Here is a 12,733-nt window from a genome sequence, read left to right on the forward strand (position 1 = left end):
GTCAGCACCCCAGCAAAAGGAGAGGGTACAATTTTTTGCTACAATTAATTACTCTCCTGCCTTAACTTTCCCCCTCAGTCATTTTTACATGAAAGTTGTAATCTGTACAAGCCACACTGCCATTTGCCATGCCCAAATGCTCTTCAATAGGCATAAGATAATTTAATTTTAAATTATCTTGATTTACATGCAATGCTACTCTCAAGAACCTATGCTTGTTTTTTCTTCTATAAAACCTGTCTACCTGAACTGAAGGGCCTGAATGTAATTACTTGGACATCTGCAGGTTCAGAAGCATACAGAAGAATACCAGGATTTTCCCACTGGGCCCTGATGAACTGCATGATGTCTTCCCATTATCTCCTGCAGATTACCACAGTAGTAACCACCACAGCACTAACAACCACCACCACACTAACAACAGCAGATGCAATGTTCTTGCAACAAACTGTTTACTAGTCCTGTTATCACAGCAAGACACATTATTAAAAAAAGGTAACTTTTGCCTTTCTTTGGAAACTTCTTAATGTCACACACAAAAAAATGAAGACCTAATGAAGATCTGAACCAATGGTTTTGCACACTCACACAGTTTTCTCCAAAAGACTTTATTTTGGAGAAAACTTTGTGAGTGAAGCACAACACAGGGGTTTGATTGCACAAGCAATTCAGTCCTTGACTATCAACTCATAGGTAGTACATGTTTCTAAAACAATTTAAACTCTACTACCATCTGTCATAATACTGCAGTAACTTGTTCTGACAAATATTTACTATCTTAGCTTAATTATAAATATTGTGGAAACTACTGAGATAAAAACTGCTACAATGTAGTAGTGGAGACAAAATGAATATTTCTAATAGTGCTGTAAATACTATAATTTTTGCAGTAGAAAGAGTAGTGCGCTGCAACATTGGGTTTTGCAATTCCACCTACACCTGCAGAAAATAAACTTAGAAACTCAAATGTATTATGAAACAGTTAGGCTGACTGACACTGCATTCATTTCCTTTTTTTCCTTTTTTCATTAGCCAAAAAAAGAAGCAGAAATTATCATTAAGAACTGTCAAGGAGTGAATCAGAAAATTGCAACTTGAAGATAAAATAAGAAACAGGCTTGCTCACAAAGCCTCAAAGGAAGTTAATAATACTTGTTGTACTGGAAGCTTTGTATGGAATCAAGCCATTTGTTTATACAAGTGGATTTGTTTCCTGTTGGTACTTGTTAGGACCACTTATCGTTCATATACTCATGCTCTGTATGAAGATGTATGGGCTGTACGTACTAGATATTAATGCTATCCTATACCACCAATGCATGTTCCAAAAAAATTGTGCCTTGCGTTATAAATTCATATAAGAATTCACAAAGGCAGGTCATTTGTTTAAATGACATTTTCTGAATACGCTCATTGTAGTAGTATCTCACCTTGTAAATCGGGAAAATTTGAATTTCACAAAAATATGAAATGCACATTTACTTCGTACACAAGATTCAAAATAAATAAGAAAATGGGGAAAAATATCTTCATATCTTCCACTACAATTCCACCTTTCTTTAAAAATGGAGAAAAATGAGATTTTTTTGATTTTTTTTTCTTGAGTCAGCTATTTTGGACTTTACTAGAACATTTGATGGTCTGTAATAGAAGGGAAGCATTAGTGCAAAATGCCGTAAAGAATATGAATATTAAAGATGAGGAAGGGAGGGAGGGAGGAGAAATCATGTAAAGAGCCTACAAAGCTTGCACAGAGCAAGAGTTATGGCTACAGAAATTATACTAGGATGTATGCAAATGTCTATAAATACTCAAGTTAGGGTTGACATACAGGTTCAGTGCTCTCTCTTAAGCTGCTTTATAACAAAAGATATTTTCATCTGAAAAATCTTACTACTGTTCTCTACACATAAGCCATTCACTTTCTGCTGATTTCAGTCTCCTGGCAGCTTGACTTTGGTCTATGTACAGAAACACATTTATCTACCATCCTGTAATCTAAACCACTGCCTTGCTTCACTGGGGGCCTTTGTGGTTAGACCACAGTCCCTTGCTAGGGAGGAGATGGGGACTATGGCAGGTGAAGGGGCCGATTCAGTTTTCTTGATGGCCAGAAGGGCTTGTAGAGAACCTTGGTGGTATTTAAAGCTATTGCAGCAGAGCACGAAACAGCAGTGTTAACGTTAGCAACCTCTTTCAGAAGTGATCTGCACAAATCCCTGGAGATAACAGTCCTTATTAGAGCAGAGGCATGCAAATCACACTTGCAACAACTGTTTTTCTTTTCAGGTCTTTCTTAATTTGATAACGATTAAGAGGTAAAACAAGTTTCTGAACATATATATCTCTTTACACATCATTGGAATTTTAAATGTTCAAGAGCCATCAAAACTCAGCATACAAAAACAGGTTCATGCAATAAAGGTTAGGGTAAAAAGAATTCCACAAACAAGTGTTTGGACTGAAAAAACAGGGAAATCCACTGAGCACATCTGTTGCAAAACCAAGCTAAGAAAGATAGTTGTCTGGGGATTTCTAACATATCAAAACAAAACAGGATGACTTAAGGACAGTTTAAGCTTTAATTCTAGTCTCTAACTCTTGTGGCTTTTACTCAGACTAATGTTATTTAAGCACGGTTTATGTTGGCATCTTTTTTTGAAATGCTATATTACAAAAGCGCTTGGAAAAATGATCCACCCTTCTAAAGAATATTCTGAAGCAAGAACACTGTAACATGGCCACTCATCCCTTAGATAGGTGAACTGCTTAGCGAGAGGCCAGATATTTATAGTTCGGAACACACTTGCTAGTGACTTCATCACTTCGAAGGGCTTTCTAGCCTCAAGTGAATCACAGAACTATAGAACAGCCCAGGTTGGAAGGGACCTTGAAAGACCATCAGGCCCAACCTTTTGTGCAAAAGAGAGCCTAGATGAGATTATCCAGCACACTGTAATCATCCTCACAAGACAGAACCAACATGTTATTTAAATTCTGTCATTGCCAATATGAACTTGTACACTAGTGCACCAAGCCGGGTGCAGCCTTTCATAAACACACACACTTCTGACACTAAGAACCTTGCTGGTTTCCACCTTGATCCCCCAGCCTAAAAGGAAATAGTTGTGGGCAGGAAGCCAGTACTACCCTACATAAGAGAGTCATAGCCACAATTGAGAACACCTTCTGCATGGGTCCTTCACGTGTTTTGTGTTTTACCTGTGATCCATAGGGAAGCTGCTGTCTTGAATGGACTGGGATGGAGGGAGGTGGGCAGGGAAAACCCGGTCAGGTTTCGGAGTCTGAGCGGAGTTTGGGGAGGCATGGTGCAGTGGTGACACGGGAGTGCTGGATGGCGTCGGTGGGTTGGAGGGCCTCATTCCCACTTGTGGTTTCTGATCATAGGCACTATTAGTAAGGTAACAGAAAAGCAAGGCAAGTTATTTTTTCCAAAGAAAGAACAAAACCCAAAACCATAGCATCTACATCCAGAAAAAAATCACAAGTGCCCCCTTTAGAAGCTTTTGATTATAGTTAACTTATGAACAGTTTGGGGGAGAAGAATTCTCAGCTTTACACTAAGAAGAGCAATGAAGAAGTCATGTTAGAGGCAAGTGATTCAGCACAGCATTTTCTTCTCTGCAGTACAGAAATGTATTTTTAAAGGACTCAGTCTTACAGTCACATTCTAACAGGAGGTATACAAAATACATAAAAGTAGAAGCACCTGGACTAGAGCACAAAGAGCTGACAGTGCCTGTCAAGGCTCTTTTTCTTTTGCACAAACCACAAAGTGAGACAGTAAAACAATACAGCCAGAGGGAAAGGATCTGACCCAGAAAAACAATGGTATGCTGGCTTAGCTACCCATACTAGGATGTCAGCAGCCTCTCCCAACAGATTTTTTTTACCCCTCTCTCACTCAAAAATAAACTGCTGGTCCTACAAATACATGCTATAGATATAGAAATAGATGCTATTTTCAAGGGTGTCTCAAATCTGGAAAGGACTTAAGAACATTTTGATCATCCCTGTTTCTAACCAGGAGAAATGCAGACATTAGGAATATAGTAAGCACAAGCTTGCATACTTTCCTACGTCAGGTCCCTTAGCACCCATCAAACCCATCAATGGATTCATTTGATTTTTGAAACCAAAATCATTTCTTATAACTTGCAAAAGTGCCAGTCTTTTCCTCCACCCCATTCATAGCCAAAAAGTTAAATGTCATAATGCTTTAAATGCTAACAGTTTTCATAATACATTAATGAGAATCAAAGCTAGATAAAAGATTCTAAAATAGACTGTAACGTCAATAAGAAATCCTTCACTGCTGACACTAAAGGAAGGAGTGGCATGTAAATGCAACCAAAAGAAAGTCAATAAGGAATGAAGAGGTATCAAGCCCCTCAATCACCCACAAATAAATGAAGCTTTTATTATCTATGCCTATAAAAGAAGACAACTTGCTTTTGAGTAAGTACCAAAGATGCAAGGACTAATGAAACACTGTTTTAAAAGGTAATCACCCCGGAATATGCACATACAACATCTGCACAATTTGTCAAATACCTAATGTGTTGCTCAGACCTGCCAATCCCTTGCCTGTTACACAGATCTCTCTTTCCTAATGTGCATAATGCATTTTGAAAGTACTTTCAACACGACTCACAGAAAACAAGATACTCTTTCCTTCTATTTCACACTTGCACCCTGGGTTTTTAAACTTTGGCTAGCTCCCATGGAGGAGGAATTGAGGATGTGCATTTTGATGAAAAAAAGTGTTTTAAAATTATTATGTAAGTGTTTGATACAACTGTAAACAAATCCATCAGTGTTCATCAGCTAAATGCATTATCTCATCAGTCTGTTATCTGCTGAAGAGGTAACTTTTATAAGATCTCTATTATGGTTTTATTACTCTTTAGTCAGTCCTCATTTAAACCAGCAGTTCTCACTGCAAACATGCTCCCAATTGCTTTACCTGACATTGTACAGGCACTTTTCCCCATAACTGAACTTGAATGGTTGCTCTTGACTGCAAGCGGAGCCAAGTTCCGAACATGGGCTATGGGGTTCCTTCTTGATTTTCACAGGGAGACCATGAAAAGCCACTGCAAAGAGGAGAATGCAATTAAAACCCAAGTACAATATCAACAATTAGCTTTCCCAAGTAAGCTCAACACTGCTAATTAAACACATGATTAATTAAACCATTGTAATAATAAAAAAACAATATAGGAAATAAACATTTTAAATATTTCTCTGAGAGTCAACTGAAAAATAGACACCAGAGATCCTTAACATTGGCTATTATCACTTCTATTGTTTAATAGAATGATGGCCAGCATCCCATCTCATTAGCAGGAAAATAACAGCCCACTTATATTTGGCTTAACTACTGTAAATGTTGTCAGAGACAAAATACTTCCCAGGCACCAAATGTTTCTAAGTAATATCAGAGGTAGCTTTTAGCTAAAAATGCAATAGTAGACCACTTCAAAGAGTGCCACATAAATGACTCAAAATAAATTTGAGATATATCAGCCTCAAGTATATGATCAGTAATGTTTTTGTCCCACAGAATGCTTGAAACTTAGCAGCAAAACCCTTGAAACTAGGTGATTTTACTTTTAATTATACATAACATTTAAAAAAATATATCAGAAGAAATGGCTTAAGTAATTTTTCTTAAAAATAAACAAGATAAAATCCTGGCCTGACCAAACTCAATAATAAATGTGATATTGACACAAACTGGAAAAAAAAAAAAAAAGAGTCATACTTTTTAAAAGCTAAAAAAAACCCCAGAGGGAGTGTGACAGAAATGCAGCATTAATTAGATGCACAAGTTGGTCTGTATTAAGAGAAAGGCCAAAGGTAAAGGCAATGTTAACCAGCAAATTAGTTTATGCCAGACAGCTTTCCTTATTTCATATCTAATCTTAACCAAAATTAAAGCAGAAGAAAATTCAAAGTTCATCTGACATTGACAAACCTAAGTAACTAGCTAGGAGCACAAAGGACTAAAAGACAGGTGTGTAACAGCTTGAAAACAAACCTGTCAAGTTTTAAATAAAATGAGGTTGTTAATGCATTTTGAACTCCAAGATGCCTAGAATTCAGAGATAATTTTACCACTGATTTTCGATGTTGTCATCAAAACACCATAGTGTGAACATCACATTCCAGCCTGATTATAGACACTTGCATCCACATAAAAATCCATGTACATGCAGCAGTTCCTGTTAGGGAATCTCAGCAAAAATCAGGCTATCATTATATACCATCAAGCAGCATCTTACCCCTTCTCTTTTACCTGAACATAGAAAAGACGATTTGTTACAGATGACGTATTTTCTGATGCTAATGCATCTGCATACATACACCAATGTTCAGTGGGGAGAGAAATGAAATGCTGTCTAAGAAGTGAGCATCAGAACCACTAAACTCTGGCATCTGTGGATTCCAGACTTTTGCCATGGGTTTTCTCATGGTTGGGCAATGTTCACAGAACTCTTTCATAAATAGATCCTCTCGTACCCTATTACATGACGGCTTCTACTACTGCCTTTCAGTTGAGTCATCTGCAACATAACACTATTCTATTTTGCCACGTATTTTCACAAAAATCATAAGAGTTAGCAGAAAATTGCTATTCAGCTATTATATTTGGTGGATAATAGTCAGTTATGTGGAAAGATTAGAAAGGAGAAGCAGACAATAAAACATATAGAAATGCTTATGCACAGCACAACAACTTAGGAAACAGAGATGGAAAGTGTGAACATCACAAGAAGAAAAGAACTCTTCCTGAATAAAACTGTCTGAACTTGCACTAAAAAGAAGCCCACACGGACTTCTTGTAAAGCGATTCTCAGATTTAATAATATAGCAAAATGTAGCCCAGTCAGCTTCCCAAAGTAATCGCAAAGCAGGCTGATAGCCAGTAGTTTGTTTCAGGATGGTTCTAGTGAACTTTTACTGCTGACTCCCCTTTCTATGTCTTGGTCAAATAATGCATGCCACGCATTTAATGCATATGATGGGCCCTGCAACTCTGGGATGCTGTCTCCAATGCTAAGGTAGGCAATCTCTTGAACTTGAATCAAAAAATTAAAACACAACTGCAACAAGATTCTTTTTTAAAGCCAGTATCACATATTTGCACAAAGGCCACATGCTGCTCTATTTTTTTATTATTATTATTTTTACTTTGCTACTTCCTTGGAGTTAATCTGTTATGAAAAATTACTTCCCTTATTTATTTTTAAATAACGGGAGTACAGAGACTCCCACACTACAGCCCTGTGCGGAGAACTGGCTGGGTATTTCATCACAGCGCTGAGAGCCTGAACGTCTGCTAACAGGCAGTTTTCCAGCTCACTGGCACAGGCACAAGTGAAAGCAGCACATTCATTTTGTGCAATTTGCTTTACCTTCCCACATGGAGTTGGTGCATGTAAAAGGCTGTTAAGTACTAAATTATTCCTTATCAAATCACCATCATCTGGAGTCATGATCAACACTAATTAAATTACTTTCACTGAACACGGCTCCAGCCTGCTGCCTCAACTGCGAGGTACATTTTATTTTGCTTACTGTACAGTCCTAGTAAGGTACAGGGCACAGTGCTGGAAGGCAACTGTGCTGTAGTTTTAATTAAAGTTTACCTCACCTTCCTCCCAGCTTTATAAGCTAGGGTAAAGTGTCTCAAATCAAGTAGGTTAACACCTTCACTTCATTTAGAGAAAGCATTACAGACCAAAGTGATTTTATATTAGATCTTTATCTTAACTACAGCCAGAAAGATAATGTAGCTGTAAAATTTAAAGCCTTCCTCAGGCAGTCCCCTGACACAGTCACCATGCTAAGCTTTATCTATAACTCCTTAAGTGTACACTTTTATAGGTAAAAAGGAAAAAAGATAGGCTGATAAAAATACTTACTGCATTTTGGGGGGCTTTCTTGAAGGCTACTTGCCCTTTCAGACCATATCTTAAGTGTGGCTGAAGATGACAGACTTATTTTAACAATAAAATTTCAAACATTCAAAGCAGTTTTTGTATCATCACTGAAACTCTCCGCCCGTCACTTCTGATCTTAGTGTGACACTCATTCTACAGTGCACCTATTAAAAGTGTGTCTATTCTACAGTGCACCTATTAAAAGAGACTCTTTTGCTAAACTGGATTTTATATTATGTTCTCAATCTTCTTTCTTTCGAGGAGAGCAGGGTTGCTTATTTATACAATCTAATTTTAGTGCAGCATACCAGCTACCAACACATTCAAATTAACAAAATGACATTTTAAACAACCAGCTCCTCACCACTTCTTTCTCCCGGATGGTAAATTCATTTTACTTAACCCCAGAACAAAAGTCTCAACCTATTAAAGGGTCTCTCTGCCTTAATAATGATCTTATTAAAAAGTGACCAAGGGCCAAGATTTCATCCCGAGTGATTACTTACAGATAACTACCTCCGAAGTTGAAAGGCAAACAATTTTACAATGTGTATTTAGATGGATGTCTTCAACACCTCATCTCAACCACCATGCAAAGTCAGGCTTATCAGTATCAGAAACATATCCTTGCCCCACAGACCCTGTCTGGAGCATCTCTGAAGCCATCACACAGACATAAGGCAAGCAGAAGGACTGCTACAATCTGTAGCAAATTGATGAAGGCATAATACATTACTGTATGCATATTCTCTGTGCATAAATATATCTATTTATATCTTCAAAGTAAAAGGGCTTGCATATTATACATAATGTGCTGTTGTACAGTCCTAGATTTTATACAAAGCTATAATGATTTCACCACAAAGTAAACTCACACATAACATTCCAAAACACAGGTGAAACCCGCCATCCATTCTTCAGAAGTGCTGTTCTCCTTTGCTACCTCAACAGCCTAATCCCTGAACATTTTGTTCATAACACCCAAAGAATGAAGAACCAAACCACTCAAATAAAGAATTTCATTAAGAAGTCTGAAATCAAAGGAGGAATTGGTTTGTCTCAGAGGAGTCTGATACGTACACTTTCTAGTCTGAGAAACAGGAAGTGTACCACCTCTGTACAGACAGACCTGAATCCACTTCTTTTGAAGCCCTGAAATGCACTGCATTAAGCAATGGCTTAAAATATTTTTCAGTTTAAGAGATGATTATTCAAGATGAAGAAGGAATGAGGAATATGTTATATGAAATGGCAAATCATTTCTCCTTTGAACAAAAAGTAACACTTTAACTTTCAAACTTTAGATTCCTGCCCAGAACACATGATAAAATCTTATTTCTGAGGAAGAATGGTTTTAAACATACTTTTAAAAGCCATGAAATATAACTGGTAATTCAGTGATGTTGGTTAATGGCAGGCAATGTTGACTCCACTGAACAAAAAGACAAAGATGTCCTATCCCACACTTGTGGGTCACGAGCATTTATTATGTGGTATAAAATCAATTGACAGAAGTTGATTGTATACCACACTTGCTCCTGCTATTGAACTCTGATGTCTCCTAAGTAATACTACACTCATATATATTATGCTTGAGGACTTTGAATACCTGAAGAGAAAAGGAAGTAACAGTAAGTCATGGCTTAAATATGCTCTTTCTGAGCTGCTTTTAAAATTTGTGCTCTGAAATCATTCTCTAAACACAATTCTGTAAATAAACTCACTAATTTTATCATCGATTGAGGTAAAATTGTTAATATGCAATGTAAGTTTTGAGAGATTTTTTTGAACACACTTGAATACAAGCGACTTGACTCAACAGCAAGATGAAAACACAGAAGAAGCTAATGCCACTGCAACTCCAGGTACTGGACTGACTGAAGTGACCCAAGATAATACTTGGTAAAATTTCAAATGCAAGAAGAAAAGGCCCCTGTACTGATAAAGCCAACACTGTCACACTTTAAATCTATCTCTCGATACATACAGCAATGCAGCAGGCACTTCAGATACATCAGAGTCTCTCCAAGATTCTTTTCCAGTACATTTACCTCTGCCAAGCCCTCCCCTTCCCCCAACGCACAAAAATCCATTACTAAAGGGTCTAATCTCAGCTATCAGCACAGAGTGCCTTTTATGGAGCCATTAAACCATTTCTCTTGTTTACAGTGCCTGAAGAAAGATGTGAATTATGTCTGTGACAAAACAGGCGATAACATTTCTAAACTGCTATCAAAATGCAAACTGAAATACACTTAAGGACAGGGACCCTAATTTGTGTTTTTGCCATTTTCCTTGCTCACTATAACTTAACAGCACTCACCTGATGATTCAAACAAATTATTTATGCTATAAGTACAACAGGTAGGCATTAGTAAAAAAAAAAATAAATCTGCTTTTAAACGGTCGATTGAACAGTTCGTCAAAGAGGATAAAATGCTAGTTATGTCTTAGGTGATAGTAATGACCTTGGTGCTCTTATCAAAAAACATTTTTTAAAAATCCAAGCACAACATTGTGGGTTCACGAGTCCTGAAATGCCTTATTTTTGCAACGGTCACCTTAACATTTGAGTCATACATTCAGTAGAAGTATTTGCATATCTGATGCAATGAGCTATGAAACTAAATACTTTCTCTATAGCTTTCTAGGTGGGAATGCTAGGCTTTATATATGTTTTCTAAAGAGGTTTCAAAAATCTGCATTTAACTCATGAAACAATAGTCTTCTGCATTCTGGAAGACATTTATTGATTATTTATTTATAGATCATTATGATTTGAGCTTTAGACCTTTGTAGACAGCTGCACTCTGAATTTCAACAATCATTTAATAAGCATCAGATTAAAGACATCAGGATGCCAAAGCAGGGTGCCCTTTCAATTTCATTGTACTATATATTTTGATGAGAAGTTTTACTGGTAAGTTTGAGATGCTCAAGAGTCATCAGAAGCAGGTACCTGCCATAGCTGGCCATTCATCCCTACTCTGGAGATTATTGTGTTACAGCTGAATGAGGTATGCTGCCTCGTATACTAACAAAACCTGAAATAAAAACATCAGGCAGGAGAGGTGGCAGAGGAAGAGAGGTGGGACAGTAAAGGCTGGTAATCAAGTATTTCCAGCTAAACTGTTCCCAATGATTTTGAATTAAAAGCCTATAAATAAATACAACTGCTTCAGCTGAAGACAGAAGCGACTACAAGCATGGATGACTGAGGCAAGATCTGCAGTTGTTTTCACCCTACGCGAGCTCTTGCAAAAAAAACCGTTTTGTTTCTGACCACTGCAACAGCTGCAGAAATGAGCAAGACTTGAAGGCTGTGGACTGATTTAAAAGTGGCTGAACAGATTAGATCTACATAGACTCCACCAGGTTCTTCAACCATTTATCTATCAAAGTCACCTCTATCAGATCTTAGCTGAGCTCCAGTCAACTGGATTTCATTTAGGTCCTGCTCTCTGCCAGATATTGGAAGAAGCTGGTGACAAATTGGATATCTGACACACAGATATGTATCATCACTGTGGTTTCAGAGACTATCCTGGCAGTTTATAGAAAAGCTGAACATAGACAAGAGACCTCAACTTTCACTACCTTACAAATGAAAGCTGTTAGCAAGGGAAGGGAGGATGGGAGGAATCTATGTATTCCTGTCAAGTATCTTTTTTAAGAAATACATTATCTCAGTATTATTTTCCATCTGACAGTTGCATCTAGGAAACTAGAACTCCTTCAAGATCCAGAATTTAGACCTAAAGACAAATGGGCTCCATCTAGACTCACCAAGTAGTGACCATTCACCTGAAACAATCTGCATATGTGTTTGAGTATTTGACTGTGTATGGCACATAGAGTCAAATGAAGGTAAGCATACGGAATGTTCAAGCATGCCTCTGCAATGATACATTACATATGGTCAAAATACGTGTAATCCTGTAAAATAAAGAGCAGAAAGCTTTTTCCTCTTCAGATGGATATGTATAACTGGGGTGAAAATGGGTAAGCAGCATGCAGAAGAAAGTAACAACTTTTAAATGTGTGAAAAAGCATTCAATAAAAAGCTAGTTCTTTCTTATGTGGTAGCCTCACTCTAAATCCAGAAAAGGAAATCTCTGGACAGCCCTTAAAACAGAGAATGCTCTGCCACCCCTTGTCTCAGTGCTCTTTCCCAGAAAGTGGGACTTCACGACTGGGCAGTATTGGCAAAGCTGTAATATATGATTCCATCAATTCAGTCTTTGCCTTGGCTTCAGATCAGATCCTTCCAACCCCTACTAGCTCAAAAGATAGAAACAGCATGGGACCTCATTTTTTGGAAGCTAGTTCTGAACGATGAGCCCAAGCACCAGCTTTCAAAGCCAACTGGCAAGAATAGAATACGTGGGCAAGATGGATCTATTTGAGAACCTTGTTTAACAAAAAGAAAATACCAGCTTTGAAGTAATCTGTCACCTTTACTGGAAAATATGCAACTACAAATGCACTTTAATAACGGTTAGAACTCAGGCTGTAAAATGAAGCAAATTGCTTATTTTCTCTTCCAGACTAAAGCTAACAATACTGTGCATGTCAATTAACAGTCTACTTGAATCACATGAACGCTACACTATAGTGTAGTCTTTACAATCCTTAGGGGGTGGGAAAGGATGGGGTGGAGGGAAGTAAAGAATAAAAGACAACCCAAAATGGTAGGATTTTTTTCCTCAAAGCCTACATGGACTCTTCTCAGATGACATGGTATGAGAATAGAAAAAAAAATA

General features: G+C 37.6%; 1 protein-coding gene across 4 annotated transcripts in view; it reads right to left on the reverse strand.

Annotated features, from left to right (window-relative positions):
• The window catches only part of ETV1 (ETS variant transcription factor 1), a 64,935-nt gene that overhangs the window by 25,062 nt on the left and 27,140 nt on the right, over positions 1-12,733 (reverse strand). For all 4 annotated transcript variants that reach the window (XM_083868009.1, XM_083868010.1, XM_083868011.1 and 1 more), the window contains 2 exons: positions 4,988-5,117; positions 3,223-3,411 (listed from right to left, as the gene is read on the reverse strand). In XM_083868009.1, coding sequence (XP_083724135.1) covers positions 3,223-3,411; positions 4,988-5,117 — 319 coding nt within the window. The remainder of the gene's footprint in view (positions 1-3,222; positions 3,412-4,987; positions 5,118-12,733) is intronic.

Source organism: Zosterops lateralis (genome assembly GCF_965231275.1).
Source record: "Zosterops lateralis genome assembly, chromosome: 1".
NCBI lineage: Eukaryota > Metazoa > Chordata > Aves > Passeriformes > Zosteropidae > Zosterops > Zosterops lateralis.